The following is a 16,954-nucleotide window of genomic DNA, read 5'->3' as shown; positions in this document are numbered from 1 at the left end:
TCTCTCTGTCTCTCTTCTCTCTCTTGATAACTCTCTCACAAAAGCTCTTCTCTTATCTCTGTTTCTTATTATTCATTCTCTCTCTCTCTCTCTTATCTCTCTCTCTCTCTCTCTTTTTTCTCTGTCTATCTTTAGTCTTCTTCTCTCTCATTTCTTTTGTTTTTCTCTTATATTTACACTATTCCTAATTAATATTCTCTAGTTATCATTACATCACTCCCTCACGACAAAAAAATATTGTCTTCAATGTTTAATTAAAATCATGATAAAATAAAGTATACAGTAGTAATAATTAAATTGGCAATAAAAAATTTATGGACATAATAAAAATTATTTCTCAGTTGAGGAGGAAAAGACATAAGTTCATTAAAACATTCTAAAAAATAATCTTATCAAAATATCAAACATATCAAATTATATATATATTAATTCATAATTGTTATATTAAATGAACATATTGTTAAAACACATATGAAATTATCATCACAACAAGAAATAATGTTAACATCAGCTGTCAATTATTGTTATTATTATTGAGTTCTGTCAATATCCCTTGTATTTTTCTGATAAGATTTCTCACTGCCAGGATAAACAGAATAACAGTTATTTCTATTGCCACTAGATTTACTAATGATAAAATTGGGGAGACAGTTTCTTTATAGTAGAAATATTCATCAACATAGTTCAAATTTTCAAGCTTCCTTAATTCAACTGAGACAACTTAAATTCATCTATTTTATATGAGTAATTCTTATATGGCACATGTTTGTTGAAAATTTATATGTTGTGAAGAGATGGGGTTCATAATATAATTGGTTTGCTATAACTAACTGACTTGATGTTGTAAAAGCTTTAACATTTCTAAACTTTATTTCTGTAATAATGTTTTGACATTTAATTTTAGCTACAACAGTATTTAGTGAAAATACAAAGATTTCTTGATCAGTTATAAGTGCTTCAAAAGATTTATCATAGTTTGTGGTACATACATCTTTTTCTTGGTTTTGGTTTAACACAATTTCTTGAATACAGGAATAAGCATTAGTATTCTTATACAGTTTATCAAAATTACATATATATTCCTTTTCTTTTAACAGAATACACTCATTAAATTGTTTATCAGTGAAGAATGACAATAGTAGAGCTTGTTCTTCTAATGCAAAATGCTTGACTGTTCCATTTTGAATGATTACCTGTTTACCAACTATCATAGGAAATAGGTACACAGTGATTAATGTGTTTGTGATCCTAGTATTGAAAGGTACAACTAAAATAATTTTATCATAAGCACTTTGGCACTTAATAAATTGTAGTACTACATGAATACATCTTCCGTAAGTGGCTGAAAGTGTTTTTCCATGATGCAAAATTTAATAATGTCTTTTAATGTGTTTTTAAGTTCCTGTAATATCACTTCACTTTCTAGAGCAATTGTATTTAAAAACTGCATGTTTTCCAGCTTATTCAGTATTTTGTTACATTCTGATTGACTTGATTTGTAAAATTTTTCAGTTTTTCTATTTGTTCTGCATTTTGATTGTGTGAGGTAATCACTTTATTTATCTGTGCCCCTTGCTGCTGCCCATTTTCCAGTCTGTCTATTCTTTCTTTTTTCATGTTCTACCTTTTCTTTAGATATAAGTTTCACTACATACATTATATTTATGATATTTTCAGTCCAACATCAATATATACATATACAGGCAGTCTCTGGTTTATGTCATTATCTAGGTTCCAGTCCAATGCCAATTGTAAAACACTGAAAAATCGTTTTCGAAAATTAATAAAAAATTTTAAAACGTTACTTTTAATGCTTTCAATGTCATTGAAAATGATGTAAACTGCATTTTTATTGAGTTTTTCATAAAAAAACTCCAAATTTTGATTATTCTGCCATTTTGGGGCGATATTTCTTCCGTCAGATCGTGTACCCTTCCGCGTCTTAACCAGATGAACATGCGTTGTAAACCGATAACCAATTTCTGATGAATATATTTTGAAAAGCTGTAAGAATAAGCCTCAGATATGTCTGTATACTGGACCCGTTTAATGCCTACACTGCATATATATATACTTAACACTTATTTAACTCTGTCAGTTTCGTAGATTATATTTTTTGCTTACAACATTATCTACAGCATCTTCATGTCTTATGTTATCTATAACTTCTGTGGACCATGGATCTGTTTTTACTGCTTTTATATGATTCCAATGAACTACTTTTTCCTTTAGATCACTGTCATTAATTACTCAATATTTGTTTAATTTTAACACTTCTACAACTCTGTATGGTCCAGTGAACTGGGAGAAACCTTTACATTTGGCCCTTCTAGAACATGATTTTGTACATACCCTTGTTTTTGTGATTGTCTCGTAAGTATGTCTGGTTTTCCATGCAACATAGTCATAATAGTTATAAGTATGTCTGGATGGTGTTGCATCATCTAATAATGTGTTAGGCATTCTTTTCTGATAACCATATAACAAATAATATGGGGATTCCCCTATTATCTCATTTACAGTATTATTCAATGTGAACTGTACGTCTTCTATTGCTAAGTCCCAATCTTCTGTCCGTGGGCTCACTAAAGTTTTCAGGATATCCTTTATTGTACGATTAGTTCGTTCTGCTGCTCCATTAGAACTTGGTTTATAAGCTGTTATTTGACATTTATTTATTTCATAAAATTCACATATTTTCTTTAAAAGATCACTAGTAAATTCAGCAGCAATAAAAAGAAGAATTTGTGGACATGAATGCCTTGTGATAATTCTAGATTTAAGAGCTTCTGCTACTGTGGCTGCATCTTTGTTTCTTACTGGTGCAATTTCTACATATCTAGTTAGGTATTCTGAGAAGACTAATCCTTGTTTATATCCTCTAACAGTCCTTGGAAATGGACCTAAAAAGTCCATAGTTACTACTTGAAATGGATTTACAGTAATTCCGATGGATATTTTTCAAGTGGAGCTTGAAGATTTACGTTACCCTTATGTTGATTATAAACTATACAGTTTTGTACAAAGTTTTTGGCATCTTCACTACAGTTTGGCCAAAAATAATTTCTGGTTATGATTCTGATTGTCTTTTAATTCCTGGATGTCCTGCTAACTTATGAGTATGTTAGTTCTAAAACTTCTCTGATTAGTGTTTTTGGGGTGTATAGTTGAGAACAACCATTCTTCTCTGTTGGCCTTGTCTACAACAATCCATTTATTAATTGAAAATCAGGTTTTAAGGATTCATCTAGTATTAACTGTCCTAATATTTGTCTGATTTCTGCATCTTTTCCTTGTTGTATTTTTACTCTTTCTAGATCTAAATCTGCTACTTGACAGCTAAAACAAAAGGTATTAGTTGTAATACATTTTTCTGTTTTTTCTTGGGATCTGGATAATGCATCTGCCAAGGTGTTAAATTTTCCTGGAATATATCTGAATTCCAGGGCAAATTCTAATACACTAGTGAACCATCTATTGAACTTCATGTTGTTGGTAAAGGCTCTCTTTTTAAATAAGTCACAAATGGGTTTGTGATCAGTAAGCACATTAACCTTATGACCTAAAAGTATGTCTAAATTTCTTTAAACCCCAATATAAAGCTAAACACACTCTTCTTGTGGTACTATAGTTTCTTTCTGCTGGGTTTAAAACTCTACAAGCATAATATACTGCCCTCATTCTAGTTTTTTCCTTTTGCAACAATACAGCTCCTAGCCCTGTACTTGAGGCATCACAAGCTAAGTAAAAGTCTTCAGAAAAATCTGGGTAGACTGAAACAGGGTTCCTGGTCATTTTGCTCTTTAGTGCTGGGGTTCTTAACCTTTCGATGATTCCAGATCCCCAATGGATTGTCCAATATGGTCCCATACCCCCTTCACTTGACTGTCGAAATAATTATCACCAATCCTATTATTTGCCACTATGTCAACATACTGTCAGATTTAAAACACTGGGAAGAGTCAACCAACGTCATGTAGGGTTGCGCGCGCATCGCACTGGCAGGGGAGGAGCTAAATAGCTAACAGTGTTTAAGATTGTTAGGGCTAACGGTGTCATACAGAAAACACCTAATTCAACATTCTACCCAAGTATAAATTAATACATTAAATAAAATAAATACCAGTACCCAGAGATCAAGTCCCATACCCCCAGCATTTGGTTCCCATACCCCAAGGGGTATGGATACCCCCGGTTAAGAACCCCTGCTTTAGTGTTTGAAAAGCTGTTTCTTGTTCATCCTTCTATTCATAATTAACATCCTTCTTGGTTAGTTCTGTTAAAGGTTTGGCTATAGTAGCAAAACCCTTTATAAAAGGTCTATAATAACCTACCATACCTAGGAACCTTCTTAATGCTTTCAAATTAGTGGGAGCTGGGTAATCAACTATTGCCTTTATTTTACCTGCCTGCATGCACAGTCCATCTTTGCTAATTACATGACCCGAGTATTCTAAGGATTTCATCAGGAATTGACATTTCTTCAGTTTTATTTTTGGTCCTGCAATTCTTAATCTCTCTAGGACCATTTCTAATGTTCTGAGGTGACTTTCTAAGTCTTTGCTAAAAATGATTACATCATCCAAGTATACTGCAACATTTTCTGTATATCCTAGAATTTGTAACGTTAATCTGACAAACTAAAAAATACTCATAGTAGCATGAGTCTTAAAATGGAGAAGCAAATCCACAGTTATGCATATGTACATATATTTAAAGATAAATGAATATAGATAGCTTTCGGGAACTTGTTCGGTTCCCCTTTTCAATCTGGTGCGTTGATGTAGCACTCCAACCAAGTAAACATAAGAGGACTCAAAACAAACGAAGTTGTTTATAGACTATGGAACTGGTCATCAAACATAGATCAGGGAATGCCGCCGTTTTCTGATGAAAGTCCTGCCAGTCGTCTTTACGTCTATTGGTCCTTGCTTGATGCGGTCGTTTTGCTGCTCATCAGCTGCATAGGCGCCTGCAACAGTGGTTACTGGAAGCAACCGAGTTACCTGAACGGGAGAAAGAGAGGCAACCGTAGCATCAGATGTGGACAGAGAGGGGGGGAAGCCTTGTGGTGCACTGTACTCTTTACTAAAGGGTGCTTGCAGCATCATTTTGACCTCTAGCTGCACTGCCTTTTAACATTTTACTTTACCTCCGTTCCAGTTTCCTTGCCTCCATTTTGCAGTCCAACTTCTCTAACAAGTAATGCTTAGTGTGACTGGATTTTCTTCCAGTTTCACTTTTAGATCCTTGTACTTCATCTCATTTATTTTCTGAATCTCTTTATATGGCTGTCCAACATTCAAACTCCTCCTTCTCATTTCCATTAGTGCTGAATGGCTGGAAGTACCCAGTGGCTTGGCTTTATTGCCTAAATTTTACTGATCATTCATTCAGAATCTGATCATTCAGAAATGTTGGTCTCTATATGCACCTTAAAAACATGGCTTAGTCATTTTCACTAGCTAGGTTTCCTAACTTCCCAGTATCCTACATTCTGCCATTTTTGCTTTGACTGCAAACACAGTTATACCGCATGGGACAAATGACCTCAGCTGCAGTGCTGTTTATTGTTAATTATTGAAAATATAATTTCGGAACTTAAAGTCCCATTTTTAATTTTATCAATTACTGTTATTGTATGTAGCTCATATTATACTTATACTTATGATTTTTTACCCAGGTTCAAGGCAAGTAACATGCGCTTTGAATTATTCAGTATGAACTTTCATTTTCTTTTCCTTTTCAGGTGTGTCCATGTAGAAGTAGACTTTGTTCCTTTTTCTGAAGAATGTCTAGTAAAAGATGCAACACGCACCATCCTAGGTCAACCAATTTTCCATACGTACTGGACAGATTGCTCGGTAAGAATTAGTAGTGTTTGCCTTTACTAATATTGTGGGCAATGTCTTCGGGCAGTACAGTACTTGTCTAGTTAAAAAATGGATAACTCCATGAGATTTCATGTCTAAAGTAAATTGTGCAGTGAGTGAGAGATGCTGTAAAAATTCTGGAAGAAATTGAGTGGATTAGAAACAGAATTCTCCATGTTTATTGATTCTAAGTGGTTGCAAATAAAATGTGATTTAACAAATATTTAACCCTTAAACGCCTACTGGACGTATCATACGTCGACTAAAATTGTCTGTTGGGTGCCAAGTGGACGCATCGACGTCGACTACAAAAATTTCAACCTTCGGTCAACTTTGACTCGACCAAAATGGTTGAAAAACACAATTGTAAACTAAAACTCTTACATTCTAGTAATATTCAATCATGTACCTTCATTTTGCAACAAATTGGAAGTCTCTAGCACAATATTTTTATTTATGGTGAATTTTTGAAAAAACTTTTTCTTATGCCCGCTGGTAACTCGGCGAAAACTTCAGAAATTCTTTCGTCATTTTGTTGTAATTTTTGCACTGTTCTATATTAGCCGTTACATAAAGTTTTATATATGAAAATGTGTGCAGTTTCATGAAAAATACAGCAAAATACAACCCATGGTTGTAGCTTTTATCAGTTTGGAAATATTTTCATATAAACCACGATAACTGCCAAAATTTCAACCTTTGGTCGACTTTGACTTGACCGAAATGGTAAAAACACGCAATTATAAGCTAAAACTCTTACATTCTAGTAATATTCAATCATTCACCTTCATTTTGCAACCAATTGGAAGTCTCTAGCACAATATTTCGATTTATGGTGAATTTTTGAAAAAAACTTTTTCCTTCCGCACCAGAAATTCTTTCGTCGCGTTGTCGTAACGTTTGCACCATTTTATATTAGTCGTTACATAAAGTTTTATATATGGAAATGTGCGTAATTTCATGTAGAATACAACAGAAAATAACTCATAGTTGTAGCTTTTATCAGTTTGGAAATATTTTCATATAAATCACAATAACTGCCAAAATTTCAACCTTCGGTCAACTTTAACTCAACTGAAATGGTAAAAAAACGCAATTATAAGCTAAAACTCTTACATTCTTGTAATATTCAATCATGTACCTTCATTTTGCAACAAACTGGAAGTCTCTAGGACAATATTTCGATTTATGGTGAATTTCTGAAAAAAAAACTTTTTCCTTATGTCTCATGCTGTAACTCTGCGAACATCTCAGAAATTCTTTCGTCACGTTGTCGTAATGTTTGCATCGTTTTACATTAGTCGTTACATAAACTTTTATATATGAAAATGTGCGCAATTTCATGTAGAATACAACAGAAAATAGCTCATGGTTGTAGCTTTTATCAGTTTTGAAATATTTTCACATAAATCACGATAACTGCCAAAATTTCAACCTTCGGTCAACTTTAACTCTACCGAAATGGTCAAAAAATGCAATTGTAAGCTAAAACTCTTACATTCTAGTAATATTCAATCGTTTAACTTCATTTTGCAATAAATTGGAAGACTCTAGCACATTATTTCGATTTATGGTGAATTTTTGAAAAAAACATTTTCCTTGCGTCTGCGTGGTAACTCTGCCGAACATCTCAGAAATTCTTTCGTCACGTTGTCGTAATATTTGCACAGTTTTATATTAGTTGTTACATAAAGTTTTATATATGAAAATGTGCACAATTTCATGTACAATACAACAGAAAATAACTCATGGTTGTAGCTTTTATCAGTTTTGAAATATTTTCATATAAATCACGATAAATAGAAAAAATTTGACTTTTGGTCAACTTTAACTCGACCGAAATGGTCGAAAACTGCAATTGTAAGCTAAAACACTTACAGTCTAGTAATAGTCAATCAATTAGCTTCATTTTTCAACAAACGGGAAGTCTCTAGCACAATATTTCGATTTATGGTGAATTTTTGAAAAAAAATTTTTTTACGTCCGCTGCGTTTAATTCATGCATCATTTAGTGATAATATTTTCTCTGTGTTGCTTTGATCGTTTTACAATTTGTTATATACCAAAATCATCGCAATTTACTGTACAATACAAAGAAAAACAAAATAACCCGTTAGCTTTAACTGTTTTGCTCACAGCGTGATTTGTATAAAATTATGTATGAAAAATTTTTTTTGCGCTGTCATATATTTCAATATTTATATATGATAATGATATTTTTTTCCATTTCTGATGGTTGCATACTAAACTTCAGGCAATGCCAAAAAAATGAGCCAAAAATGAACTCTTAATCTTAAAAACTAAGGGTGCTGTGATTTTTTTAAAAAAACTTTTTTTCCGCATCGGCGCTAACTCACTGAACGCCGCCGTCATACGGGAGACGTTTTTGTAAATAGAGGCTCGGCGTTTAAGGGTTAATGGGTGGTAATGTAAATGCTGAAATTAAACAAAGGTGCTATTAACCCTTTGAGGATTAGGGAGGGTCAAAATCTGTGTGCCAGAACACTCCCCCTTCACTGACTGAGCAAAAATGCTTAGCAAAATTTTTCTTTGGTTGCTCTGTGTAACATTATACTTGATGTTATGTTTGTGAATTTGGTATTTTTTTAAAGCCAAAGAGTTGATCTTTATCGTGATATGTTTAGAAATTCCAAAAGTAAAAAAATAGTAAAATGTGGCTGCAGTGAAAACATTTTTGTTGCTTTAATTAAAAACAATTCACTTTTATAGTGTATACAGTAAGTGTGATAACTTGCTTTTTTAATTATATGAAATTCATAACTATTTGAGTCACATATGATGTAAAATGTATATGAATGGTGAGTAGAAAAAATTTTTATATCACTTTTTGAAAAATTTGCCATAAATCATCTTAATACATAAATATCAATCTCCATGACAACAAGCATCCATACTTGCCATATTCAAATTTTGTTTTGATGCTTTTTTTAATGTTTTTTGGGGAATTTATTAAAAAAAATACCTTTAGTGACAACTGTAGTTGTCATCAGAATCTCAGAGGTTGAAAAATTGAAGATGACTATCGTCGTCATCAGAATCTCAAAGGTTTAACACATTCAGTTCAGTAAAAGACTGGGGCAATACTCAAGACCCTCTTAAAAATGTGTCCCAAGATTATTTCAGAGGAGATTAAGAGCATTCTCACTAAGTGACTGCTATATTAGCAAATAAACAAGATTAGGGATGCTTATAGAATAAATAACATAAGTTGACTTTTAAGTGTAGCCTTTCAAAGCATCTTTTTTTGAGGGAATGGGGTTGAGAATTAAGAGCACTTATAACCAGCAATGATCGGTTCATTAGTTCTTATTGGTGAATGTGGTAAAATTTGTTTTTTTACTAAATTCCTCTCCTTTAGTATCCAGAATCTTTGTTCCCTCTTGTTTTTCTACATAACCTTTTCACCCTTGTATTTTTTTCCTTATTCTGAGTATTTTCAACATGGCATTGCACATTTCATCCTTATATTTTGTATCAGTTATGTAACAGGAAATTATATACAAATATCATCTCACTTATCTTTTTATTTTACAGGATGTAGAGGTCTACAAGAACTCAATGCGAGACAATCTTCAAACATGGGTTACATCATTACGTCAACAAGGAATCACCGATTGGATGGTGATTCTTTTAGAAACACCAGATACACGCAAGGGTAACAAGCTTCTTCCTCGGACCACTGTTTTAGACAAAATTAAGAATGACTTTGGGGGTAAACAGGCTGAAAGGTAAGTTCCAGAATAGTCTTTACTATTATGTTTTGATATAGCATTACCAGAAAGGCCCAGAATTATATAGGTTTTTCAACCAAGAAGTATGTTATACTGTACATTGCATATGTAGGTGAATGTTTATTTTGAATAGGATGTTTAAGAACTATTTTGAAAATGTTGTTAAGTATAGGTACCTTTATAAATCTTTGTTTTACAACAAACCCAGTGCTTATATTAATCCACATTTTTTATCTTTCACAAATCCTAGACACGTCACTCACAATTTAAAAGGAGGAGAATCAAAGCTATAATGTAAATAGACTTTTTTTATAGAAACCCATCACTTGATGGTAGCCTTGAAATGTGTGCCAGCTCATTTTCTGCCTCCGTCTGTTGCTCCCGCTTCGGACCGTACCCCTGCTTCCGCTGACCCCGTATGGTCTATCGTCGGTATGGTGGGGGATGCAGTGTTATCCCTGATTGATAAGACGAAAAAGAAGAAGAAGAAGAAGCGGGCTCGCTGTCCGTCTCCATCTTCTTCTTCCTCCTATTCATCGTCGTCATCATCCTATTCTTCGTCTTCTTCCTCCACTCCCCCTCCCTCTTCTAAGTCCAACTGGGCTAGGAAGGGGAGGGTGGGGTCTTCCTCCTCTCCACCTTCTCCAGCCCTCCTCTTCTAAGTCCAATTGGGCTAGGAAGGGGAGGGCGGCTCCCCCTCCCTCTAAGAAGACTCGCTCTGCTACCGCAGCGCTCTCCCCCCAGGAACGGACCGCTGGTTCTCTCGCCAAGAAGGGCACCTCGGTACCCTCCGTGGACTGTTCGGGAGCTCCATCCTCCCGGACTGGTTCCGTTTCGGCATCTACCAAGTGCATGCCGCCGAAAGCACGATCCCCTCCGGGAGACCGTGCGGGCTCGCGCTCCATCCTGGGTTCGGGCACGGAACAGGAGAAGGGGAGAAACCCAGGTGCTTCTTCCCCACCCAATCCGTCCCCCTTGCCCAAGTCAGATAGGGGTACGGCGGGGAGGGTGACCAAGGACGTTCCACCCCTGGGGGTGTCAGGAATGTCAACGGATTTTCCCCCACTGCCTTCTTCGTCTGTTTCGGCACCGAAGAAAGCCGGAACACACCCGGACGGTAGGGACGGCAGCCCGTCCGGGCCCTCTCACGACCTCCCATTGCAGGTAGGGAACCGTGAGGGGTCCGTCGCCTCCACTGGCTATACCAGCGGGCGCAATGGTAGTGTTTGCTCTGTCTCTCCGACCCCCTCGACTTCCTCGGGATTCTCCGGGAGGAAACAGGGAGTCGGTAGGGTTGCCGGAGCTGACGGTCTAGGGCAATCAGCTTCAGGGGTTTCCGGCCCCCCTTCGCTCCATGCTAGGGGGAGGTTGTAGGCTTCCGTAGTGCAGGACAGAGATGAGGGATCGATCTTGGGCTCACCTGCGGGTGGGGCTTTCCGGGATGACCACCTCTCGGAGGGCCCTCTGCCGAGAGACCCGGACACTGCGGAGATGCAGAGGGCGTTCGTAGAGGTCGTTGCGCTGATCCGTCAGCACAACGGCCTGGAGGAACCGCTTCCAACCCCGTTGGAGGAACGTTCGTCTAGGCTGGAGGAGTTCTACGCTGCCAGGAGGGAACCCAAGCCCTCTCTTGGCCTCCCGTGGTCGCCTCTGGCGGACAGCGTTCTAAATCAGGTGAACGACTTAGTCTTTGGGCAGTCGTCGTCACTTCGCTCGTTTCGAGCTACCAAGCTGTTGCCTCCCCCCCCTACCGAGACAGAAGAAATATTATGTTCCGTCTGAAGGTGGACTACAGATGAAGGTCGTGGAACCAGGGCTGACTCGCCTGGCACCCGGTGCCACGTCGGCTCAGCTGTTGGCGGAACACGCTTTTCTCGCAAGCAGAGATGGCGCTTTGGAGGGCACCGCTCTGTTGGCCCTCCAAGCGGTGTCTTGGCTTGACAACTGGGCCTTTGCTCTGTCGAGAATCGCAGTCTCGTCTCCTCAGGGCGAGGATCCAACCTTCAGGAGTCTTTGCCACTCGGCGGGTAAGGCTGTTTCCTTCCTCGCCCACCAGACAGCAAACCTCTGGGCCAACCTAGTGCTGAAGAGAAGGGATGCAGTGCTCTCCCGGATCGCCAGGTCTCTAGGTATGGAAGCTGCAGTGTCGTTGGGAAACGGTCCTATCCTGGACTCCACCTCCCTCTTCCCCAAGGGGAAGGTGGATGCTGTGGTAGACAAGCGGAAGACCGATGAACGCAACCGCCTTGTCCACCAGGCAGTGACGCACTTGTCCTGCAGCCAGGCACCCAAGCTAGCACCCCAGCCCAAGTAGAATTTTAATGACATTAATTTTTTTATGTATATAGCACATCATTCATTAAACTTCATACCCTTATTTATTGGTCACATCACTTCATTTTATTTATTAATCATTTCCTTCATGAATTCATAACCATAATTTATTTTCTTTCCATTCGAATGGCCTTGTTGGCCCCAGTGCCTGGCTTTTGCAAATATCCATCCATCCATCCATCCGAAGAAGTCTGGTGCTTCGACGGTCACTCGAGGCCAAAGCCCAGCCCCCTTCTTCGTCGCCACCTCGGAAGGAACCACAGGGGCCCTTTCGTCAACCTGTTCCCCTCAAAAGGAAAGGTAAGAGCAAGAAGAAGAGGGGAGGAGCTCACTAGGAACGGCGAGCCCCCTCAGACGCTGCCGTCGGTGGGGGGTGCCTTTCCAGCCATTGGGCAGCGTGGCAGCGGTACGGAGCGGAGACCTGGGTAGTGGATGTCCTCCACGAGGGATATTCCCTACCTTTCGTGTCCCTGCCTCCCCTCACCGACACTCCAGTCCAGTTTCTTTCCTACCTCCAAGACCCCCTGAAGAAACAGGCGCTTCTTTAGGAGGTCAGATTGATGTTGAGCAAGGGCGCCATCGAAGTCGTCGAGGATCGATCCCCGGGCTTCTACAGCAGAATCTTCCTCATGGAGAAGGCCTCCGGCGGCTGGAGACCAGTGGTCGATCTCTCTCCCCTGAACCATTTTGTCAGATACGGTTCACGATAGAGACGGTGCGTACGGTACTGTCTGCAGTCAGGGAGAATGATTTCATGCTGACGGTCAACTTGATGGACACGTACTACCAAGTAGCGGTTCATATGTCGTCTCGTCGGTACCTTCACTTTGCCCTTGACGGGATGGTTTACCAGTTCAAGGTTATCTGTTTCGGTCTGTCAACCACTCCACAGGTATTCACGAGGGTATTCGCCCTCATTTCGGTTTGAGCCCATTCTTGCGGGATACATCTTCCGAGGTATCTTGACAATTGGTTAGTCCTGGCAAACTCCCACTTGCAATTGCTACAGGACAGGGATCGTCTCCTCGAATTGTGTCATGAACTGGGAGTCGTGATCAAGTTTCGAAAGTCCGATCTAATTCCCAAGCAGAAAGTTCAATATCTGGGCATGCTGATCGACACGACAGCAAGCAGAGCCATCCCCGCGCAGGCATGAATCAGCATGTTCAGGAAGGTAGTGAGGCAGTTCCTATCACAACAGGACCAACCTGCTCAACAGTGGCAAGTCGTGATCGGCCACTTGTTGTCATTGGAGAAACTCGTTCCACACTGGAGACTCCACATTTGATCCCTCCAGTGGAGGCTGAGGGATTTCTGGGATCAGTCCCGGGAGCCCCAGTCAGTTCTCGTCCCCATCTCGCAGGAGGTGAGTGACGATCTCGCCTGTTGGTTGGACGACAGGAACCTGTGCATAGGGACACCTCTGTCCTCTTGCCCCCCGGACTTGCTTCTTTTCTCAGACGCATCAAAGGAGGGCTGGGGGGCTCACCTGGAGGAGTTGCTGACGGCGGGCGTGTCGGACCATCACGAACGGCACCTTCACATCACTGTCCTGGAGATGAAAGCAGCATTCTTGGGTCTCCAGTGCTTCCAGGATCGTTTGATGGGACACTCGGTAGCGTTGATGAGCGACAACACAACCGTAGTGGCATACGTCAACAAGCAAGGGGGTCTTGTCTCTCGAGCTCTTCACGAGTTGACGTTGCAGGTGCATCAATGTTCAGTCGCCCACTCGGTGGTCCTGCCGGTCAGGTATATTCCGGGCAAGAGGAACATCCTGGCGGACATGCTCAGCTATCGGGATCAGATAGTGGGGTCCGAGTGGTCTCTCCATCAGACCGTAGCGGACACACTCTTCAATCTGTGGGGCGTACGGTAGTCAACCTGTTCGCCACCCGGTACAACAGACAGCTTCCGACCTCCTCCTCTGTCGTACCGGACCCATGGGCAGCCGTGGAGGATGCATTCCAACACTTGTGGGACAAGCTCGAAGTGTATGCCTTTCCCCCTTTTTGTCTCCTTTGTCCAGTTCTCAGTCAGGTGCTGGGATCGACGAACCTTCGAACGATCCTAGTAGCCCCCAAGCGTCCGGAAGCCTCTTGGTATCCAGACCTGCTGGCTCTGCTCTCCGACGTTCCAAGGGAACTCCCCCTCTGGCACAATCTGCTTCTTCAGCCTCACGTAGAACAGTACCACCACACCGTGGCTTCCTTGTCTCTTCTTGCCTGGAGGTTATCCACTATCTCTTGCAAGCGAGAGGTTTTTCTCGTCGAGCAGCGACAGAGATGGCAGGATACCTCAGGAAGTCCTCCTCAGTGATTTACCAGGGTAAGTGGGCCGTCTTCTGTGGTTGGTGTCGTAGAAGGGGTTATTCTCCAGTCTGAGCCACTCTTCAACAGGTAACAGATTTGCTCGTCTTTCTTCGTCGGGAAAAGCTCTTATCGGTTTCAGCACTGAGAGGATACAGGGCAGCTTTAGCCTTGGTCCTGAAGCTGAAAGGCATCGATATTTCATCATCCCTGGAAATACCCTTACTGATGAAGAGCTTTGAATGGTCTTGCCCACCCAGGGAGCTCAGGCCCCCCAAGTGGGATGTGTCTCTCATATTGTGGAGCCTTACTCGCGCCCCTTACGAGCCACTATGAGAAGCCACAGGCAGGGATCTGACTCTCAAGACCGTCTTCCTTTTAGCCCTGGCTTCGGCGAAGAGGATTAGTGAATTACAGGGACTTTCCTTTGCTGTCAAACACTCGAGGGGATGGGGATCGGTAACGCTCGAGTTTGTCCCGGAATCCGTAGTGAAAACTCAAAACCCAACGGTCCCTGATGTTCGGTTTGAGTCTTTTACAATCCCATCCCTCAGTGACTTTGTAAATAATGACCCTGACGAGTTACGGCTCTGTCCTGTACGGGCACTACGGCGCTATCTGAAGAGAACAGGGCACCTCAGGCCTGAGTGTCGGCAGCTCCTTGTTAGCACTGGGACCCCCAAGAAAGAAGTGCCTAAGAACACAATCTCTTTCTGGTTTCGTGAGGTTATCAAAAAGCTGTATGCGACGGCTGGCGAGGACGTCGTCAGCCCTCTGCGCCCCCGTGCTCACGAAATCAGAGGGATTGCGCCCTCTCTAGCATTCCGGAAGAACCTGTCGGTCCAGCAGGTACTAAGGGTGGGGGTGTGGTCACGCCAGACCACATTCACCTCCTTTTACCTAAGAGACGTTACCCATCGGTCCTTGGACACTTTTTCCTTGGGTCCGGTGGTGGCTGCTCAACAAGTTGTGTAACTTACTCAGCTCCCGTAAGGACAGAGTTGTGGCTCGTCTGTTGTATGCGAGTGAGTGGGCGTGAACGGTGAGTGACTGGCTCCCCCTTCCTCCCCTATCATCCTATCCTTCTTACCTCGGGCAGAAAGTTAGGCCGTACAAAGCTGAACCAGACATCTGACGCAGGTGAGTTTCATTACTTGAGCTTCCTGTCTTTGTTACCTTTCAGGTATTCATTAGATGTAATGTCCCCCCTTTCCCCTGCAAGGCGGGGAAAGGGGTTGCGGGCTAATTACCAAACCCATTCCTTATGTTGTTCCTTAGTCCCTGACTTTTCCCACTCACCTCTAGTGTGAGCAGGAAGGGTTCTCCCTGGCTTTCGCCTTGCTGTGCAGTCGCTTACTACCGTAGCCTTGCCACAGCAAGGATGGTCTAGTAGACTGGCTGGTAGCACGACGGTTCTCAGAACTGTGCTTTCGGTCCAGTGGCCATGTCCCCCTGGCTCTTACCCCAGGTGTACAAAGGGTGTTGAATTCCCAGTCATTCAGAGACCTCCACTCAGATTCCTCCCCCCCGAATCTTGAGTCCCCATACGTAAAGGAGCGAGGGTTTGTATTTGTGTAGGAACAAATCTCACTTTTAAAGGTAAAATGCATTTTTCCTAACATACAAACCTGAGGTCCTTTACTCAGGTTACCCACCTCAGCCACCCCACAATCTGCCCTAGACCAGAAAGCGAAGTGATGCGTGAATCTGGGCGGTTAGCACCATGGGTTACCCACTGTTGCCAACCACATGCCCAGCTGGTAGTGATACCAACTAATGCCTTGTAAGTCTTTTGTGGCCTATGTTCAGCTACGCCAAAAGTATCCCCAAATGTAAAGGACCTCGGGTTTGTATATTAGGAAAAAGCATTTTACCTTTAAAAATGCGATTTTAGAAGACAGGAACCAATTAACCTTTTGTTTCATAGCTTGAGCTGGGGTGGGGTGGGGGAAAGAAGAGCTTGGAGAGCTTGATCAGTAATAGGAAGAAGGGTATAGAATGGGTATGTAGGGTTGCTCTGTAGTGTTCACTGAAAAGACTGCTTGACTATGTAGGCCTACCTGTTCCACATCAGAAGAAACATCTATAACAAGATGTTTCCTGTCTCTGTCTCCTTCTCTCTTGTTCCTGTGCTTAATATAGGGATGTATAACATTAATAAGCCAATTGTACATGCAAGGTAACAATGTTCTATGTCACATGCTTTACCAATATGTCTAACATTATGTTTGCCCATCATGCTTGATCAGAGACAAACTTTCCCACATTGATTATTCCTGCACTATCTAGCTTGAGATCCCAGCCCGAGAAGAACCCTAAAAGAGTTCAGAGGTCTGGTTAAACAAATCATTTATAACTAACTATCTAGCTTGAGAAATTGTTTTATTATATGACACAGATATTCTACACAAAGCAAATATACCAGTGTTCCGGTGTTGCACAAGAAAAAGCGACTGAAATACTTCCAGACAGCCAAAGTATGCTACCAGTGATTTGTATACTAAGGCAGCAGAAAACTAACTTAAGCTTAGAAAATGGAGTTACTCTATCTATAGCCTACAGGAGGGAAGGTAAACAGAATGACAAGATAGGTGTTAAACCAGGCATAACCCCTGTGTTCTGTTTTCCTTTAATTATTCTCAGCTATTGAGCATGTGGCTTGAAAGCTTATAGCTATATGATTGTT

The 16,954-nt window shown here is 41.1% G+C and overlaps 1 protein-coding gene across 3 annotated transcripts in view; it reads left to right on the top strand.

The window, feature by feature from the left end:
- The window catches only part of SIDL (SIDL trafficking protein particle complex subunit 10), a 196,909-nt gene that overhangs the window by 38,099 nt on the left and 141,856 nt on the right, over nt 1–16,954 (top strand). For all 3 annotated transcript variants that reach the window (XM_067093177.1, XM_067093187.1, XM_067093195.1), the window contains exons 4-5: nt 5,750–5,864; nt 9,429–9,622. In XM_067093177.1, the coding sequence (XP_066949278.1) occupies nt 5,750–5,864; nt 9,429–9,622 (309 nt within the window). The remainder of the gene's footprint in view (nt 1–5,749; nt 5,865–9,428; nt 9,623–16,954) is intronic.

Source organism: Macrobrachium rosenbergii, chromosome 4, assembly GCF_040412425.1.
Source record: "Macrobrachium rosenbergii isolate ZJJX-2024 chromosome 4, ASM4041242v1, whole genome shotgun sequence".
Lineage (NCBI taxonomy): Eukaryota > Metazoa > Arthropoda > Malacostraca > Decapoda > Palaemonidae > Macrobrachium > Macrobrachium rosenbergii.
Note: the sequence above shows the minus strand (reverse complement) of the source record. Positions and strands in the feature narration are given on the sequence as shown.